Source organism: Anabrus simplex, chromosome 3, assembly GCF_040414725.1.
Source record: "Anabrus simplex isolate iqAnaSimp1 chromosome 3, ASM4041472v1, whole genome shotgun sequence".
In the NCBI taxonomy this organism is placed as follows: Eukaryota; Metazoa; Arthropoda; class Insecta; order Orthoptera; family Tettigoniidae; genus Anabrus; species Anabrus simplex.
In genome coordinates this window covers 159,342,774-159,364,138 of record NC_090267.1, presented here as the reverse complement: position 1 = coordinate 159,364,138, position 21,365 = coordinate 159,342,774, and the positions used below count along the sequence as shown (strand labels likewise).

Below are 21,365 nucleotides of genomic sequence, written 5' to 3'. Positions count from 1 at the left end.
TAAAATTATGTTTTATAGACAGCAGGAATATGTTCATGATGGATCATTGTATTGTAAAGATACGTGGAACAGGTATTGTTGGCAAATTTTCAATGGGTTCTCGTCAATATTATGATGCCAATTTTAAGTTCATGGTTATTAAACACTCGGAAATGTAGAATAATTGTGCAGCTGCAAGAAAATACGTCATAGGCCTAACTAAAGCCAACATTCGGCATTAGCGTGAAGACAAAGATAGCTTAAAAATGTGTACTGTACAAAAAAATGCATTCAGTGGCCCGCAACAAGGACACTTCAAAGAAGTCGAATATGAAATTGTGAGGTATGTGCACGAAAAACGCAAAGGCAGAATTGCCATACCGCGGCGCAATAGACTCGTTCGTTGACATTCAACATCCGCGATTAGGCCAATACATCTCTAGCCGCTGAAGTGGGTTGAACTCAGCAAGCAAGACATGCATGTAGCTGCGGCCAGTTATACCTGATGCTGAGTGAAAGTAACAGGTTTATAGTAAGAAAGAATATTTTCCTGGTGGATCGTCGAATTGTAGAGGCGCGTGGAATAGGTATTGCCGGCAAATTTTCAACGGGTTCTCTTCAATATTATGATGTCAATTTTAAGTAAGTGGTTATTAAACCTGCGGAAATAAAGAATAATTTTGTAGCCACAAAAAATACAGCATAATTAAAGCCAATGTACGGCGTCTAAAAATAGTCTAAAATGCGTACTATAAAGGAAAGGCATTCCATATGATTTTACAAAGCAATTTTTAAGCCTGATTTCAATTTTTTGAAGGAGAATGTGGAGGTCGTCTTGGATTTGGAGAAATACGGTACTACAACTTTTTCGGAATGAAATTAAACACACAATTTCACGTAGTATCAGATTTTGAAAAATAACAATCAAGTAAGCCGTAGTGTGGAAATTATCCACGAAAACACAAGTTTCGAACAAACTGATTGCCGTTTCATGCCATTTTTAATGTGTATGGGGGTTTGCCCAACTTTTACGAAAAATCTGATATAACGACAACCCGCTGCAGAGAGTAAATTTTCCGCTGTTATGAATTCTTGCTATAACGGACTTCTACTGTAATTTAAAAAAGGAATTCCTTGTTAAAATAAGAAGTACTTGAAGAATTTAGAATTAAAGATTTTTGCCAACTATAGAGCGTTCCAACCTTAAAACACAGTACAGCGGTAATGGGATAATTCCGTCTCTTTCCTTCTCCCATGTTTTGCGGGTAGCGCTGACCTACTCTAATGAAGCAGGTTTGTCAAATATCCATATCGTGTTATGTACAGAATTTCAAGGCGCATTTGATGGCGTTAACAAAAAAAATGTAAAAAAATTAATTTGGTGTGAAAATGGTAATAGAATGGAAAGTTACGCCAAATGCAAAATCTTCATTGCATAGAACTTATCATGTCATAACTCCTATTTTATATTAATTATTTTACTAATTTTTTCACTGCTGGTAAAGAAACATTTTAGCTCAATGTAGATAAGTTTATTTTTAAATTTAAATGATAACAAAATACAATATATGCGTTTATTTTTAGTCATGTTCAGGGATTTTTATGTGCAGGTATGAAAAAGTCAGTCGCTGGCCAGCGTCTTTCCTATTGAATTTGCATTGGGGGGGGGGGGGTCAAAGCGAGGCAAATGGACTTCAGATATGGAAGTTATTTTTAAAACAATCCCAAAGTTCTTATCTTGCTTAGTTCTTAATTTGTGACAGGAAGAATACCTCCGAGGACAATAAAGATTAATTATAAATGTATAGTTCTTGAGGACAAGTGGATTGTATTTGTGTGTTTGTGTAGTCTGTGTAGTTGTGAGTTTGTGCTCATGCGGAGGGTTCTTAGTTTGAAGAAAAAGTGCAGAAGGATATACAATGAATTGTCAAATTAAAAAAACGTTCCGTAGGTAAACTGGGGGCAACAGAACGCAATATTATAATGAGTGTCCTGGATTATTTTTTAAAGACTATGAATGTGAGTAGCGCAGTCAGTGAAACAGCTAAAGCTACAGGTTGTTCCGAAAGAACAATCTATGCTATAAGGAAGGAACACACACATGGACCTTTGCAAACTCCCGCCAAAAAGGTAAAAAGAAAAAAAAAAAAAAAAAGGAAAAAAGAGAAGGACGGCAGAAAAATTAAATATGATAAAATTGTGCAAAGTGGAGTGCGTCGGGTGGTTCACTCTCTTTTATTTGCTAACAAACCACCGACACTGAGCGTGATTTTGAGTCGGGTAAATGGAGAAGATTCTTTGCCACGATTTTCCAAAACTAAGTTGTATCGCTTCTTACATGATATAGGCTTCCGTTATTTAAGACGGGGTAATAAAGCAGCTTTCATTGAAACCGATTAAATTATTAATTGGAGACGCAGATATCTCAGGGAGATAAAACGTTTGAAGGCGCAAAATGAAGCTATAATTTACACAGATGAATCGTGGGTAAATATTAGGCAGATTGTGACAAAAGAATGGAAGGATATGACAGTGAAAAGGGCACTGAAGGGGTGAGTTCGGGATTTAGGCCACCAAAAAGCCGAGGACCACGATTTGCCTTAGTCCACGCGGGTAATGAACATGGTTTTGTTCCAAATGCTGAACTAACATTTTTATGCCATAAAAACACAGAGGACGCCTACGAGGAAATGACTAGTGAAATTTATGAGAAGTGATTTTCGGAACAACTCTTGCCGAATACTCTCGAAGGTGCCGTGATCGTGCTGGATAATGCCGCTTATCATTCCCATAAGTTGGAACCTTTGCCGGTGGCTTCTTGGCGAAATGACATCGTACAGTGGTTACGTAAAAAACAAATATCTTCTGAGGACGAGATGCTCAAGCGAGAATTGTTGCACATCGCTTCTCAGCATAGGGCCCTGTATGATAAGCAGAGAATAGATGAAATGGCAAAAGCGGCAAGTCGGCAGATTCTACGTCTCCTGCCTTATCACTGCGAGTTAAACCCTATTGAGATGGTGTGGACCCAGGTAAAAAACTACATCCGGTATCATAACGTCATTCACGAAAAATGATTAGAAAATTTAATAACCGCTGCATATAAGAACATTACGGTGAACAAATGGGCAAATTACGTGAACGAAGTAAAGAAAAATGAAAGAGATTTGTGGAAAGCAGACGTATTACAGGACGATGTCGACGATGAACAGTTTTTAATAAGACTTTCTTCATCGTCCAGATCATCCTCAAGTTTATCTCCCGAACCCGGTTCATCCAAAGCAGGAACATCAGGCCTTGCAGAAATGATAGAAGGTGTATGTCCAATGTCTGAGAGCAACGGCAGTGATTAAGGTATGTTGTATTTATTTTACCATCCTACAAATATCAATTTATGAATGAACTTAAAATTACAAACGAAAAATTTGGAACTGTGACTCCCTGTTTGAGTCACATTCGAGCGTGATCTTCACAAGTCGATTTCGCAACAGCGCGCTCCATCTGCGCTGTACTGCTATTTAAGGTTGAAACGCTCTATAGAATGAATTCAGCAAACCTGCAATGGACATCCTGAAGAAAGAAATTGAAATCAGTATAAATAGAATCATATTTGGCTTATCACACTAGGGTTACAGAAATTCGAATTCGGAAACCTTACCACAGCTGGGATTCTAGTATATCACAAGTCATCTCCAGGTTTTTAGGTGTAAGGATAATCGGTTTTCAGATAGCACGTCGCAAAACATAGCGAAACTTCTCTCCAGATCAACGGATCTTAAGAATGCATATTTGAAGCAAGCGAGATCTCGTAGTGAAAATTCCTCTTCAAAAAACACTAACATCAAAATTTTCTCCTTTCAATATTTCACTTATCTTACACACAATTTGATACCTCAGTTTTTTTTTTTTTTTTCCTAAGCACCAGTTTCACTTTCTTATTGACAGCTTTTCCAGTTTCAACCTCACATTGTTACAATAGTGAATAGTGAATGAATGGTTTCATTACGTTTTTCAAAATAGTTTAAGGATGTCACTAATTGAGAAAAATGACTGTTAAAGTACGCCTAACTGCTCTTCAACTGAGGTTTAGCCATTAGATCTCGCAACATAGCTAAAGAAGCAGCATCTTCCCTACCCAAGCTGTTAATCACAGATATAATAACGTCAAAATGATTGCAGTAATACATGCAAGCACTTAGCCAAGTACCCCACCGTGGCAGAACTGGTTCCGGTGGTAGAGAGAGACATTCTCACAAAAATGGCACACTGTAGATGGGGATTGTAAGAAAACTTTCCTAACACTGGACCCTCGTTTGTCAACATCTGGAAAACTTTTTCACCCTTCTTCATTCACTTAATGTAAAGCATACGCGAGTCAGGTTACATAAACTAGCTTTGGATACCTTTCCTGCATTTACCATTTGGTGCTGCATCAGTGAGAAAAAAGCAGAACAATGTCATGCTATATTCCCTGTGGCCAAAACAGAAAGAGGCTTTTATTAAACAGCTGGCAAATAGTTTGATGATTCGTTTTCTCCATGATGTCCATTGCAAGGAGAAATATTTTCCCAGATTTGTCTTTCTCTAACGTACCAACTATCACATTTGCGATGGAGCGACCCACTTCATCACTTGTTTCGGCAATACATACAAAAATTGACCTATCCGAAATGTAGCTGCGAATTTTTCAAATCATATCTTCACAGCAGTGGTGCATGTACTCCTTTCGGAGGGTAGACTCGTCAGGAATGTTCCAATTGTACAGTATACTGTTCCAAAAACTTTTTGGAAGATTCATTGCTTATCTTTACTAACAGGATACGCTATTTTCTCTAAGGCACCACAAAGGTCTTTGTAAAATGGAGATGAAGAATATTCACCATCACTTTCTCCTAACAGAAGCTGCGATTTCCTGTTCTACGCAGCTTGGAAAGGTGCTCTCACGTGTTTCTTACGCCTAACATGCTGTTGGACATGGAACCACTTTTCTGCACTAAATTTCACCTCGCAATTTCAAGACATAAGTTCTCACCAAAAAAGAAGTTTACTAGGATTCACTTTAGGCATGTTAATGGTCTGGCTTTCTTCCACAAACTTAAGTCAAACATGAAGTCTGAAAACAATCTCCCTGCCCTCACCCTCTGTGCTTATCATTGTCATGACGCACCACTTCCTTATCCGAGATGTGATCTTTACAGGCGTCTGCTGTCTGGTCGGACCTGCTTCAGCCATCCAGGAATGTTTTTCTCTCTTTTTAAATATGATTGAAATATATGCATTTACTACAGAAAAGAAGCAGACCCAGCCAACAGCTGAAAACTGCAGATGATGAAGATGACTACAGAAAAGATGTTTAAGAGGTGATGAACTGATGATGATTTGAACTGTGAATGAGAAAAGGTGAAGTTGGAAAGAAAAAAGAAAAAAAAAAAAGCTGTCAAGACTACAAAAGAACTAATAAACAAAAAAAAAAAAGCCAAAAAACAGAAAAGGCCAAATAAAACCCACCATTTTCTGGTCTACAATGACCCAAAAGATATTATTTTGGGCCTCCTTTTTGGACACTCCAAGAAAAAAAAGAAAGAAAGAAGGAAATTTTTCTTCAACATCCGAGCCATAATTATTAGATCAAAGTCCATATACTGCAAATTTCATGTTTTTGTTACCACGTTTCAGCATCTATGATGTCCAAATCCTTGGGCCCCTTCAAAAATGTACTAACGAGATTCCACTGCATTCAATATTTGATATTATCAAACGACGTTCAGAATATTGTGTTAAAATGTTCTGAATGTTTTCAATAAGCTTCTTGCATAAATGTTTTGACTGGAACAATTTCCTTTGCTTATTTAATCCAAAATATTTAGGCAGTTTGTTGTTATATTTCTATGTGCTCTATCTACCGAGGTCCATCTCTAGTGAGGTACAGTGTGCAGACTGTATTGTCTCTCTTGGTATGGGCTAGATTAAATTTGGTATTTTGATTTCTCTGCCTCAGCCTCATCCTTTGCTTTGATGATATGAATGACTGAGGTATGAGAGGTGCGAAGTATGGTTCATAGAATCTGTTTATGTATGAATTTCAGTGGGCTTGGCAGAGTGATAAATAACAGCACCTTCTAGTCTGGCGAGGAAAGGAACGGGAAACTACCACATACCTCATTTTCCTAGAATGCGTCTTCAGTGACATCTAAAATACAGTACTTGTAACAACTGATCATGTGTCTGCTGAGGTTCCAAGCAGCTTCAGGCTGAGGACTCGTGCACACACACATGCTCTATGTTAAAGGGTTAATTTTTGACCAGTGTTAGTGTAGCAAAGTGAATTTTCTAGAATTCTTAAACATACCGATTACCATTATTAGTATTGTTACAGTGGAGCGCCACTAGACCAGTCGAAAAATTTGGATAATCCAAGCCCAAAAATTTATAGAGGAAAATTTTCACAGAAATTTCAGACTAAAATGGCCGTGTATTACACATTAGAACATCAAATGTACTGTAAAAATGATATACAATATATAATTATGGTTACAGATCAGCAGATTTAATATTCAATAAGTTTCACAGTGAAAACAATACAACCTCTTACATCATCCATTATTACACAAAAATTCAGTTGCTTTTTGCTGATGCAAAGATGAAAATCTTGAGGACGATGCAATTCTCCACCATCGCTTCATAAACATCATGTCCGCAGCTGTAGCAATGGGATCAAAGGATGGTTGGCTAGTTGTACTTCCTCCAATAATCACCACTACCACTATAGCATTGGAGTGTTGCTCTACGTACTACAGGCATGTCTCCAATGCTTTCGCTGCATCCAAATGTGTAATTCCCAGTAGCGGGGCTGCAACTGCTTCATCTGCTACATCCTAGACTTCATATTTGGGTCTAATTTTATTGATTATAAATTAACTCCAACAATCCAAATTTTGCCAATCCAAACAAGCTTCTGTCCCAATTAGTTTGGACTGGTGAGGTTATGGTGTATTGCCATTAAGCCTACGTAAGCTTATGATATTTACTCTATGATTCATTATAAAATTATCTCAACTTATTTAATGACTTTCCATCTTACTAATAAAAAGTCCTTATACGGTTGTTTAACACTTGTATAGTTATACAGTGAATAAACCCTGTATAAGCGTTGTATATTTTTCTTACTAATATACGTGGTATGCACATTGTATTACTATACAGCACATATACACTCGTTGCAAGGTGTAGGAATCTCTTCCTGCAGTTCACTGATGTATTTCGCACGTTCACCCGCCTTTATGATTGCTTCTGCTGGTTATCTACGAGCAAAACTTTCCGGAAAGTCACGCAGTAGCACAGCATATCGAAAAAGCAGTGGCAACACAAAGTGAGACAGCTGGAAATGATATTAACATTTCTTCAGCTTGCTTGTGTAATGAACGCCAAAAAGGAAATGGAAAAGCTTAAGAAAAGATCAAAAGCTCCTAAATGGGATAGTACGGAAAACGTAAGCAATTGTAATTGAATCGGCGAGTTGAAAAGGGTACACATTCCAAAATCCTTACTTTTCAGGAGAAAGGAAAAACTGTTTTGTAGCTTAAAAGAAAGGTTTGATCAAAAAAGTTTCTATTAGGCATTTATACATCATATTTCTGCGTATTCAACTACAAAGTATGGAAATCGTATTACGTGCCCTTTATTTTTTTAAACTCAATTTTGAGAAAGATCTTTGTAGAGGCAGATAATGTATACTAAACTCGCAATTTCAAAAGTCTATTAAACAGTAACACATTATTACACAAAAATACGCCCAACCATCATTTCTTGTATAGTTATTCATTGTCATTCCGTCTCTTTAAAGTGTTTTACTTTACGAAGATCCAGCCTCTATATCCTCTGAATGGTGTATGTCTTCTATGTTTAAAATATCGTGATGATCATCATCGTTTTCGTCCATTCTTTCAATGTGTGTTCAATGGATAAGCCAAATATTTCACCACGATTATATTACTGTAGACAAATACCATGAAAATAAACTCCTCACTCGTTTCTTTTTCAGCTACTTGCTGCTATACAACGCTTATACAAGGGTCCTGATCTGTATAAGCAATTCAATGAATAACTATAACAGATGTATACACAGGAGGCTTATACACGGTTTATTAGTAACGAATTTCACATACAGTAAATGGTGTATAAACCTTGTATAGAAGTTATACACCGTTTATTAGTAAGACGGATTATATACTGCCTCTTTATATACTATCTTTTCTTTCTACCTTCTAAGAATTTCTCCATCAATAATGAAGCACTTTATTTTCTGGGATCACTAGGTGTGCAAGATCATGGGAAATACATAACAATCAGCCATAGTTCTTTACATCAAAAATGAAAAGAGAACAACAATGTTCTAACCTGATCTTCACTAATCCTAGCAGCCTTATCCATACGTGCAGCTTCCTGAGACAGGAACTCCATCTGATGCTGTTGCTCCCTTGACTTCCCCTCCCAAAATACTATCTCTGCATCAAACTGTAAAAAAGAGAAATTTACAAGGTATTTAAGAAGTCAGGCATGTCCTATACTGTGAGTTTATGCATATCTGAAGGTGGATAAAGAAATGTTTAGGGTAACAAAAACATAATGAAAGACAAGTTTTCTAAGAGTGCAGAATGGCACCAAACACCAGGAGCTGATTCAATAACCATTAATCCGTGAGATGTCACAAACATAATTTTCATCCGAGCTCTAAATAATTACAAATGTGTAATGTCATAAGATTATGTTTATGGGCTGTCCTTCTCAATACCTTTTTCTGAAACTGTTGGCTAGTGGTGGGGGAACTTTTAGCCTGGCAACATTCACGTCGTCAGTGTGAGCATGCTTATCGTGAATGCCTAGAGCATTCGTCCATGCGCGACCCCGTACGTTTCTCAGCGAGCAGGAGTTTTCATCCATGTGTGACCTCGTATGTTTCAGTACTGTAATGCTTTCTGACATTCTGAACTGACATGGAAGAAGAAAATGAAAGAATTCAGAAATTTTTGGACAGTGTAGAATGTGAGGAGCAGAAAGAACTGCTAAATACAAATAGGGAAGATTCATTTCAAAAGACAGTTATTCGCTGAAGAGACAGAAGAGGCGCCAGATGATGGAGTAAATTATGGTGATGGCGATGTGATGGAAGATAGTGATTACGACTCCCATTCCAAAATTTCTGTTGATGAATTACAGGAACTAGACAACGAAGTAAATGCAATAAACCAACCCGTGTATACTGGAAGAGATGGGCCAACACACTGGAATGTTCGCACACACCGCCTAAAAATGTTAGGACTCTTGCCAACAATATAATACGATTCCATTTATCTCAAATGCACAGAAATGCCATTGAAGCATGCACTCCACTAGATGTGAGGAAGCTATTTTTCATTGAAGATATGGCGAGTGACATAATCAAATTTACAAACATATGTATAGAAAAAAATTAAAGCAGTTACTTGTGGGAGACATTGTCAGGAATTCTGAAAGCTTTCCACCTGAATTTGGAAGATTTTTGTGTATCAGATGGCTCTGGTGTGGAATTCTTTCAAAATTGTTGGCTCTCAAGCATTTCAAGTTCTTACTGTGAGCTCTTAGATATGGTGATAAAAATAGTAGTGAGGAACGGAAATCGCTTGATAAACTTGCGCCAATCCGAGAAGTGTTCAAGAAATTTGTATTACCGGGTGAGTTGGCCGTGCGGTTAGGAGCGCGCAGCTGAGAGCTTGCATTCGGGAGATAGTGGGTTCGAACCCCACTGTCGGCAGCCCTGAAGATGGTTTTTCCGTGGTTTCCCATTTTCACACCAGGCAAATACTGGGGCTGTTCCTTAATTAAGGTCACGGCAGCTTCCTTCCCTTTCCTAGGCCTTTCCTGTCCCATCAACGCCATAAGACCTATCTGTGTCAGTGTGACGTAAAACAAATAGAAAAAATTAAATTTATGGAAAATGCCAGTGTAATTATAAAGCTGAAACCATTTTGCAGAAAATGTGGTTTCAGACAGTAAGCCAGAAAAACATGGGGTAAAGATATTCGCACTGGTCTGTGCAAGAACCTACTACACTCTAACCATGGAGATCTATGCCAGTAAGCAACCAGCAGGATCCTACTCTGCAGTTCTTCAAAAAGTGTGGTAGAGAGGCTGGTGCAACCAATATCAGACAGTGGTCACAATATGACTGTAGACAATTGGTACTATTCGAATCCTTTGGTAATGGACACGTTCAATGATTGGCACTCTAAGAACGAACAAAAGAGAGGTACCACCTTTGTTCATACAATCTTAAAATCGGCCAGTAACAAGTTCCATCTTTGGATTTAAACCTGAATATACAATAGTCTCCAACATTCCAAGAAAGAACAAAGTAGTTTTGCTACTATCATCTACGCATACCAGTGACGACACAGACCCCGACTCTGGAGATTGAGCAAAACCTGATAATATAATATTTTACAATGGAACATAAGGTGGTGTACATACAGTGGATGAACTTAAGGCTACCTACACCGTTGCAAAGACAAGCAACCGATGGTCACTGACCATTTTCTATGGCCTGTTGAATGTGGGTGGAATTAACAGTTTTCATCATTCTGAAGAATAATGTGAACAACACAGGAATACTCAGGAAACGATTTTTTAAATCCCTAGCACAGGAATTGTGTGTAAAAAGTACATGCAACTACAACTGATGCACAGAAATCTGCCAAGAATATTACAAGCAAGAATCCAGGAGATTATTGGTGGAATATGAGAGCAAGAACATCCTCGTCCAGTTGCTCAAAGTGACACATAAAGATGTTTAAATTATGACTGGAAGAAGAACAGACCCTCAAAAACCAGGTGCGCTACTTGTGTTATTTTATCTGCAGAGAGCACACTGTGCCTATGTGTCCCGGCTGTGCAGAAAGTGAGCAGGCGACCAAACTCTATGACAGTGGTAGTTAGTGAAAGCATAAACAACTGTTTCTTATGACATTCATTGTTTTAAGTAATGATATCTTATCCTGCAGTTGTTACATTATGCAATTATTGTGTTTTCCTGGTGTTTTAATTCTGTCTGTTAGGTTATCAGACCAGAGGCTGGTTGGATCCTCAAATAGCACCACCAAAGGCTATGCAGTTATAGGGAAACCGCAAAAACCAATGGCAGCACCAAAATGAGGCGTACTAGGCAAGATGAGGAGTGGGGTAGTATGCCATTGCTTTCCTCACTGGACCAGAAGGTGCTACTGCAGCACGACTGATCCTATGATCAACACCTTTCGTAACACTCAGACACTAGCTGTGCTCCAAATGTCATTACTCAGCACCACCCATACCCCAGCAGCTTCCATATTGTCACAGCAATGGATGAGACTGGGACTTCGGTGGAAGCTACACTTTGCTCTGGCCTGTGTCAAGAGATGGATAGAAAAATACTGCATCGATCAAGAAATGGCAACAGATGGGTGTTTTAATTACATATTACTATTTCTGTAAAATATGCATAACATTATAAAAATTCTGTTGTTGTTAGAATAAATTTTAACAATTCTATGTTAAATTTTGAAAAAAGGTACGAAAATATGGGTTTAACGCAGATGTATGACGCCTATGACCATTTATTTTTGTTATTGTAATATTCTAGCTATAAAGAAATATCAATTTTGACACAAATATATCATAAATGGAGCTCTATTTGTCTTTATCATGATCACGGAGGAAAACTTTGTGAGTGACCTCTGACACTTGAACATTCTACAAGCCCTCTCATCGTTTAATATCACTGATATCAAATATCAATTCTGTCATTGTCTCATTCCATTTTTCTGGTTATACTTGAGGTTCCTTTTTACTATGAGAAAATTTATGCTAATGAATCGGGAAAATGGTAAATGTAGGCATATTAACTTAAATAAGCTGATCCTTACTATAGATGCATTCTGCTTATTAATTTCTTTGTAGTAATGCATATGCTATCCTTCCATTATTATATCATTTACAAGTAATTAATTCAATAACAAGAAAATGTATGATACTTTTCCTGGGAGTATACATTATACTCTGAAATTATAGTTTGGTGAAGTTTCTGTACTAATTATCACTTTTTCATCCAATAGGACTCAAACTGGCTAACCACTGTATCAGATCATACAGACTTCAAGCCGTAACAATCATGGCCACCAGGTGGGCCAAACGCATAAGAACAAATTGTTAACTCTATCTGTCCTTTCTTTGATTCACAATGAAGTTCTAAACACACAGTCAAAACCGGTTATAAGGACTCCCGAGGGGCCACCATTTAACAGTCGTTATAGGCGAAAGTTGCAAAAAAACGGTCTTTTGTTGTTGTTAAAAATGCCATATCTGTAAGTTTTAGGCTGCATATTTACATGGGTAATTAACAGAATAAAGTTAAAACTTCAAAAAACATAAGTGAAATAAGTAGTACTGTATTTGTAAAGTGAGACTGATAGGAATATTTCTTCTCATGTTTACACAGTACATACAGCAATAGACAAAATAATAGTGAGGAAAGAAGTAGCATAAATAAAAGTTTAACAATAATGTTGCACACTGTCTTGGCTAATAAATGAGATGTTCTCTCTGTTCTTCCAAATTGTAGAAATTGTTGAGCGTGATACATCCAATTTCTTCATGATTCTGACGGTTGTTTCCCCATTTCCCTTTCGTTTGTGACATCTTCACACATATACCTGCCTTGATTATTTAACAGACAGACTGTTTTGAAAACTACAATCTACTGAAAACAAGACTTTGAAAATAAGCTTTCCATTGTTGTCAGCAATCTCCAAATGTATGTATGTATGTATGTATGTATGTATGTATGTATGTATGTATGTATGTATGTATGTATGTATGTCCATCCCTTGTCCCATTCTCTATGGGGTCGGGTATGAAGTGAGATGAATGTTCTTAGAAAGTTTTTACAACCAAATGCCTTTCCTGATGTCAACCTCATCAGAGGAGTTAATGAGATGAAATGAATGACGCGATATAAGATAGCTGGAAAAGAGAGGGTGAAACACTGTGCCTGCACAGGGTCTACTCTTGTCGAATAGCACCAAGGGATCTGCTGAAGGCTTTACATTCCCATCCAACAGACAGATCACCAACGGCGTCATATGCCCTCACTCCATATGAGCACTGCGGAGAGGTTTGGAACTGAATCCAAGCTTTTGGCATGCAATCTAGTGATCAGAAATTGTATACCACCACCTCCACTACCCTGCCAGCTAACACTCTGATGGTGAAATTTTTTCAACCATTAGGACTCAAACTGGCTAACCACTGCATCAGACCATACAGACTTCATGCCGTAACAATCATGGCCACCAGGTGGGCCAAACGCATAACAACAAATTCAACACTGGACGTTACAGTCCATAAGTTTCTCTGAAAATGTGATAAAAATATGTTTTTATATGATATGTCATAATAAGCATGCCGTACTAAGAAATTTTTAAAACACAATATTTATATAGGATTTAGATGGGACCATTAAATTTTGAATTTTGCCATTATATCCAGTATGCCGTTAAAAGCAATGTCACAATAAATGGTTTCGACTGTAATTCTGAAACTATCACTGTTGTTTGTTTAATCATATGGCATCACATTACAGCAGTTACAAAGTCAACAAAAATAAATTTTATAAATCAACATTTAGATTTTGTAGCCAGTCAATAACATCAGGAGTAAGATCAGAAACATCATTAGGGCTTCCAGGACAGGAATAAAGAGGGCAGCATTAGATAAGATGCTCAACTGTCTGATCTTCCTCACCACATCCGTATGCTGAAGAGTCCCTTCAGCTCCACTTATGAAGGTAATTTAATTGCATATAATTTACAAAGTTTATTCCACCTACTCAATAAATAAATAAATAAATAAATAAATAAATAAATAAATAAATAAATAAATAAATAAATAAATAAATAAATAAATAAATAAATAAATAAATAAATAAATAAATAAATAAATTAGCCGTATGAATCCCCTAAGGGCTATGGCCGCCTGCAATGCAGGGACAGTGCCCAGTTTAGCTCATCAGGTGAGCAGGTGCTGAAGAGCATTATTATATTGGTTAATCTGTAGTTTGTTTCATGATAACGTATTACCGCATATTGAACACTTGTGTAGTCTCACCCCCGAGTGAATGTAATGGTGTTTTTCTGGAACAACAATTCGCAAAAACGCACTGTTGCATTAATGACACGTGTACACTTTTATCCCAGGGAGGGTTCAGGTTGCTTCTAGGTGAAAGCGTAAACTTGCACTCTTCGTTCTTGCATAGCTTCTTCTCCGAATGTTGTAGACGTTTCTTGTAATTTCTTGACATCCTCCGTTGAAATTCTCTTGACATACATTGCAAGTGCTTATCCTCCTTCCACTAAGTGTTACGTGATGAGTTATCATATTACTACTTCATGCAAACGTCTGTCTGTTTAACATTCGTCTTGCTATTCTCCTGAGTGCACAGAAGATGACCATCACGGTATCCTCTTCGTCGAAGCGTACAATTGTATGTTGTATTCTTCTCCTCTGTCCTGAGAGTGTACTTCAACATATTTTTCACTTGCACGGCTTCTTTCCGCAGTGTACGCGAGGATGATAATTTTATATTCACCACTTCATAAAAACCTCTTTTTATCAATTTCACTGTATTATGCCGTAGTGATCAGAGAGGTGACCTTCAGGTCTCTTTGTGGAAGCACACTGTTGCATATTTCACTGCTGCACAATATCTATAATATGTGTCTTGATCGACCTATGTTATCACAGGGCTTGAGCAAAGGTGTATCCCGTAAGGTCAGTGATCTCTGCACACAATTTTTCCCAGCTCTTTCCACTCTTGCCTTATCTTTGCTGTTCTTGTCCATTGTTTTCCTCCCCATCTCGCAAACAAGTCTGCCCATCTAGTTCTTCGCCTTCCCACGTTCCGTCTTCCTTGTCTGGGATCCAACATTGTCATTTTGTAGGTCCATCGATGTTGCTCCAGTCTCGCTACGTGTCCTCCCCATTTCCACTTTAGCTGATCAGCTGTCATCAGAACGCCTTTCATGCCGGTTCTCCTTCGTATATCTTCGTTCCGTATTCTGTCTACTGTACAATAATTGCAATGTCTATAAATACATTACAATATGTTATCAATCAGCCTAACTAAGATACACTTATGGATTTGCTGATGTCCTGAAACAAAATTACATTGTAGAAATGAAAATGAAAAGAGTGAACTGTGTATGTGATGCGATAATGTACATATAAAATGGTGGAGTGATGAAATGTTGATAGATAAAATAATGTACTAATCAATGACAAATAACATTTTCAGGTTATACATCAATTACACTTAGACTGTAAGAATAGTATCACACATTTTTTTACAATGATGATTAAAATATGCCCTTGTTTAGTGAATACTCTAAAATTGCACATTAAAAGTATAAAATGTCGGTTGAATACAAAGTCCAGATACTTCTATTAAGTTCTATATTTCAAGTGCATCTTCAGGTAGAGAATTGAATGTTGAACATTGGTGCAGAGGGTGTCTGTCTTGCTTAAAGTCCAATATTTCTGATACAGAAATTAAATGCAGATAAAACCATTCAACATTCTTATAATATAATGGATTCTTGCTGTGATATGAGGAAAATTTCCAATCCAAGTTGGAACCAATAGAACCGATTGACCGTGCTTGGTTCTCAATCTGTTGAGATGGTACCACAGTTTCCATGAAGGGTCTCTATCATTCACCTTCCTCACTGGATCTACGGCATGCATGGCTGTCCCGAAAGTCACTTTTGTCCATTCAGCCTTCCAGGATTGGTTAATATCAAAGCAGTCTGTCATGAGTATGCCAAGATTCCTGGTGAAGATGCTCTCAGCGGTACTTTCTTCCTCTTTAGGTGTGGTAGTGGAATGTTGCTGAACACAGGTAGCCAGTGACATGGGGTTGGCTTTACAATGCCAATGATGCAGCATGTTGTGTATCATTCAAACTGGCATCTAACTTTTGCAAATGTGCACAGCCATAGAAATTACTTCTATTGCCCTGCACATATCCCCTGGCTTATGTTAAGTGAGCAACAACAAAAATAGTGATACAGAATTTAGTGAACATTACCAATTATATTTTGGGATTAAATAAAATATTTGTTTTAGTAAATTTCAAACTTAGCAAAGGAGAATTTTTCTTTTCCTTGCTGGTTGTTTAACATCACACTAACACAGGAAGGTTTTCAGCAGTGGTGGGACAGGAAAGGGCTACGACTGACAGATAGTCAATTGTCTTAATTAGGGTTCACTTTCAGCATTTGTTTAGAATGAAAATGGAACAACTACTTTCAGGGCTGTCATTTTGTGTGATTAAAACCCACCACCATCCACAACCAAGCCTAGTTACACAATCCTAGCATGTAGCCAACTTGCTCAGTAGCAAAAGAGGAGTGATAGTGAGCAACAATTAACAAATTTTGTCTAAGACTGCTCCCTCTTCCACATTTTCTTCCTCAACTTTAACCAGAGTGTATTTAACTAGGGACTGATGAGATACACCTTTTCTGTCATTATCTCATTCCTTTAGAATTGCTTCTGAACAGTTCCTGTAATTGTAATGCAAAATTTCTGAAAGATGTCTACTGGTGACAGTTAAAATTTGATGTATACCAATGTGGTGGGAACATCTGAAATATGCACAATTAACCAGTTCCTACAACTTGCTCAGTGCATCAGTGACAGAGCACTGCCCCTCTCCCGATCCCAAGCAGAGGTAGTCGGATTTTTGAAGGGCGGAATAAAATCCGCTCGACACTCCATGTTTTATGTTATAATTCTCATATTTAGGTCTGTATTGAAATGTACAATGAAGTCAAATAAATATTAAAGTTTATTTAATCCACCTGTTCAATACATAAAAAAGATAATGAATTAAATAAAATTATAGGGACATGTTTCGCCCTTTAATTATGGGCATCTTCAGCCTTAATCTCAAACTGAAAGTTGATTAATCAGATACCTGATTGTAACTAACTTACATATGAATGTGAAGGAAAAGTTGGAAAAGTGTGAAATGGTTGACAGTAGTTATGAAATTCTTAATATCAGGCCTTAATAAAGTCTAAAATACAAATATTCATAAAATTATACACTTCCTTGAATGCAGTTAAGAAATTCTTGAAATGAGGCCTTAATGAAGTTTAAAATACAAATAGTCGTGAGTTTATACACTAGAGGAAACTTCTGGATCTTAAACAGATTGAATGTCACTATAATAATTAACTTGCATATGAATGTGAAGGAAAAGTTGGAAAAGTGCAAAATGGTTGACAGAAGTTATGAAATTCTTAATATCAGGCCTTAATAAAGTCTAAAATACAAATATTCGTAAAATTATACACTTTCTTGAATGTAGTTACGAAATTCTTGAAATGAGGCCTTCATGAAGTTTAAAATACAAGTAGTCGTGAGTTTACACACTAGAGGAAACTTTTGGATCTTAAACAGATTGAATGTCGCTATAATAATCACATCAAGTGGGGTTTATAATAAATGTGAAGTGATAAAACTGTAGTTTTCTAGAAGCATGAGAGAAGAAGAGTGCTTGAAGGTAAGAATCTATTCTTTACGTCAACCAATTTCAACGTTAATAAAGAGGTAAGTGGTTTTACACACTTCGATTTCTCTTTAAACTCTCCTTCCATTCAAATTCATTCTTTAACACATAAATCTCCTATTGTTACAGACTTCAATCCAAACTTCCCTTACGACTCTACACAAGAGACTACAGCCGTTACTTCCTGCTAACATTTAACACAGCAACTTACCTTTTGCCCTGCACATATTGAACAGGTGGATTAAATAAACTTTAATATTTATTTGACTTCACTCCATGTTGTATCATGTTCAGCACATAAAGGATCTCTGCTGACACATTTGGTGTTCACCTGAAAATATGAATTGAAACTCAACCATAGATCACCCAACAGATATACAATACGGCAGAATAAAGTGGAACAATGGAATTAACACAAGCTGTCTAAATGGCGTGAAGTTAAAATGCCTGGACACAGTAGCCAGGCTATACAATTATTATTATTACTACCTTATTTTTTTTATTTTGTATCGAGTTGAGACTGTATACCTGCTTGGCAACAACCAATTTCACTTTAGTATCTAGGTCTTGTTCTTACTCCGTCTTTGACTTCATGCTAGTATGTTCTGAGCCCATCAACAAGCACGTTTCTTGCTCTCTTCGGACAGAAGCCCCCTCAGTCTTCTGGAGTTTGATGTGATCTTAAAACCTTGGTAGCTGTTCACCAATCATCTGTCATGAATTTTTTCTGCTTAGGATACCCCTTTGCCTCAGATCCTTTCCACATTCCTAGAACCACCTTGTCTTCCCCTGTGGGTGGGGGCAGTAGAATAACACCCACGGTATCTCCTGCCTGTCGTAGGAGGCGACTAACAGGGGCCCCAGGGGCTCCGAACTTTGGAGCGTGGGAAGGTGACCACGGGGCCCTTAGCTGAGTCCTGGCATTGGTTCCACTTACTTGTGCCAGGCTCCTCACTTTCATTTATCCTATCCGACCTCTCTTGGTCAACTCTTGTTCCTTTCTCACCCCAACGGTATTATGTATGGAGGCCTAGGGAGTCTTTCATTTTCACGCCCTTCGTGGCCCTCGTCTTCCTTTGGCCGATACCTTCATTTTTTGAAGTGTCGGACCCCTTCCATTTTTTCTCTCTGATTAGTGTTATATCGAGGATGGTTGCCCAGTTGTACCTCCTCTTAAAACAATAATCACCACCACCAACCACCTTGGCCTTGTTGTCTTAGGTTTAATGAAACTGTATATTCTTTCTGTTAACTGGTTATCAGTCATCCTGAAGATGTGTCTGTAGCATAGCAGTCATCTCTTTTTAATCGATGCTGAGATTTGTTCTATCTTGCCGTACAAATCATCATTTGACCTCAGTCAAACTTGCCCATCAGTTACCTAGAATCTTGCTTAATATCCTACGCTCTCTTTTTCCACCTAGTTGGTTTGCCATTGTCTACCCATGGTCACGGTTTCTGAAGCATATAATTCCTTAGAATTGACAACTGAGTTGTAGAATCTGAACTTGGGCCCTATACTCAATGACTTTTTGTTGTAAATGATGGAGCAAGTTGGCTGTGAAGTTAGAGTCGCACAGCTGTGAGCTTGCATTTGGGAGATAGTGGGTTCGAACCCCACTGTCAGCAGTCCTGAAGATGGTTTTACGTGATTTCCTATTTTTGCACCACACAAATGCTGGGGCTGTACCTTAATTAAGGCCAAGGCCGCTTCCTTCTCACTCCCAGGCCTTTCCTATCCCACCATCGTCACAGAACTGGTGCAATGTAAAGCAAATTGGAATTGTTGTTGTTGTAGATGACTTTTGCCAGTTGATATGCTCAGTTTAACTTCCTAATACTGAAGTTAATTGCTTCCTCTTCTAATTGGTTCCGTTTGATCACTTCACCAAGATATCTGAAATTTTTGACTAGTCGAATTTTCCCATTATTATTATTATTATTATTATTATTATTATTATTATTATTATTATTGACGTCTTGGCAGTGACAAGATCAGTAAGTCTGTTGTGCATGAAATGATCGAGGATTTCGTTGGTAATCACCCGTATATTGACATGGAAAGTGAGTATAAGTAATATTTAATATCCGTGCTTTCAACATTTAATAGGATAAACTACGGTAGTGGGTGAAAAGTTCAAGACATTGACATTGTGTGTTAGTGAAAATGCGTTTAAAGGTTACCTAGTTTCGTCATAGAAAATAACAGAGAATAGATATATCTCTGCGACCTGAGTCACGGCCAGCTGGACTCCCTACTCACGGCACGATGTCGGGAGCTGGAATCCAGTGCGACTCTGTGGATTTGAATCCAGCATCTATGGAACATGGCCACAATATCATGGACGTGGAGCGCACGCATGATACATGCAATAGAAGCATTGAGCAGAATGCGGAAACGAATCTGAGGCTTGATATCACTCAACAAATTATGGAGGATATGCTAAAAGAGGAAGAACAACTGGAAATCGCCAGGGGCCTGTTCAAAAGTATTCTTGCAATTCAGCAGAAAAATATGAAGATTGAAATTCAGCAAGGTTTAAGGAAATTGGAGGACGCCCTAGATGCGGGATCTACGCACAGAAAAGCCTGGAAAGCAACTAGAGCATTAATGCAAAAGGATTTGACCGATCAAGAGAAAGTAGAACAGAGCACCGCAAACAGAAACGTAGAACAGGATAACTGGGAAATAGTTTTATCCAAGAAGAAGAAGAAGAAGAAGAGGGAACAGAGGCAGAAGAAGGCAGATGAAGATGAAGGTACTCAACCTGAACCAGTACCGGTATCTGAAACTGTTAAAAAGAACGAGCAACGGAAACGTTCAACTATAAGAAGCCGCCCAGAAGCCGTACTTATTAAACCGATGAATGGCAAGACTTTTGCAGATGTTGTGAAGGATATCCGCAGCAAGGTGAACCCAGAAGACAGTGGCGCCAGTGTTAGATCGATCAGGAAAACTATGTCTGGAGCAGTTCTTCTTGAATTTAATAAGGCCACGGAAAAGGAGAATAGAGACAATTTTAATAAATCACTTAAAGGCGCTCTTGGACATGATGGCGAAGTAAAGGTTTTGACGCCTAGAACTACATTGGAAATTCGGGATATGGACAGTGCCACCACTATTTCCGACGTAGAGGAGGCTGTAAGACGTGAATTAGAAAATCTTAATCAAGAATTGAAGGTCTCCATCACAAATCCGAACAGCAGGGGACAAAAACTTGCCATCGTGGAGATAGAAGATAGCGAGGCACGAAAGCTGTTAGACATAGGCAAAATTAAACTAGGCTGGCTATACTGCAGAGTAAGACGGTGGGCCGTAGTTCCTCGGTGCTTTAGATGTCTGTCATATGGGCATCAAGCACGAAACTGTAAAGGATTGGACAGAAGTAAGCTCTGCTTTAAGTGCGGAGAAGCTGGTCACAAGGCAGTAGGATGCAAAACGAATCCACGATGCATAATTTGCACAGATATGGGCGTTGAAGAGCCAAAACGACATCATGCTCTTGGCTCAGGCAAGTGTATTGTGTTTCGTGAAGCACTAGAAAAGGCCAAAAAGCAGTGGTGAATGGTACAGATCCTTCAAGCCAATATACACAGGAGTCTAACTGCCAATGATCTATTGACGCAGATAATCTATGAGATAGGAGCAGACATCTTGATTCTCAGCGAACAATATCAAGACAGAGAACAACCAGGCTGGTTTTCATACAATCTAGGGACAGCTGCGATATGGGTACCAGACCTT

General features: G+C 38.1%; 1 protein-coding gene across 3 annotated transcripts in view; it reads right to left on the bottom strand.

The window, feature by feature from the left end:
- The window catches only part of RASSF8 (ras association domain-containing protein 8), a 280,866-nt gene that overhangs the window by 98,838 nt on the left and 160,663 nt on the right, over nt 1–21,365 (bottom strand). For all 3 annotated transcript variants that reach the window (XM_067142793.2, XM_067142794.2, XM_067142795.2), the window contains exon 5: nt 8,377–8,493. In XM_067142793.2, the coding sequence (XP_066998894.1) occupies nt 8,377–8,493 (117 nt within the window). The remainder of the gene's footprint in view (nt 1–8,376; nt 8,494–21,365) is intronic.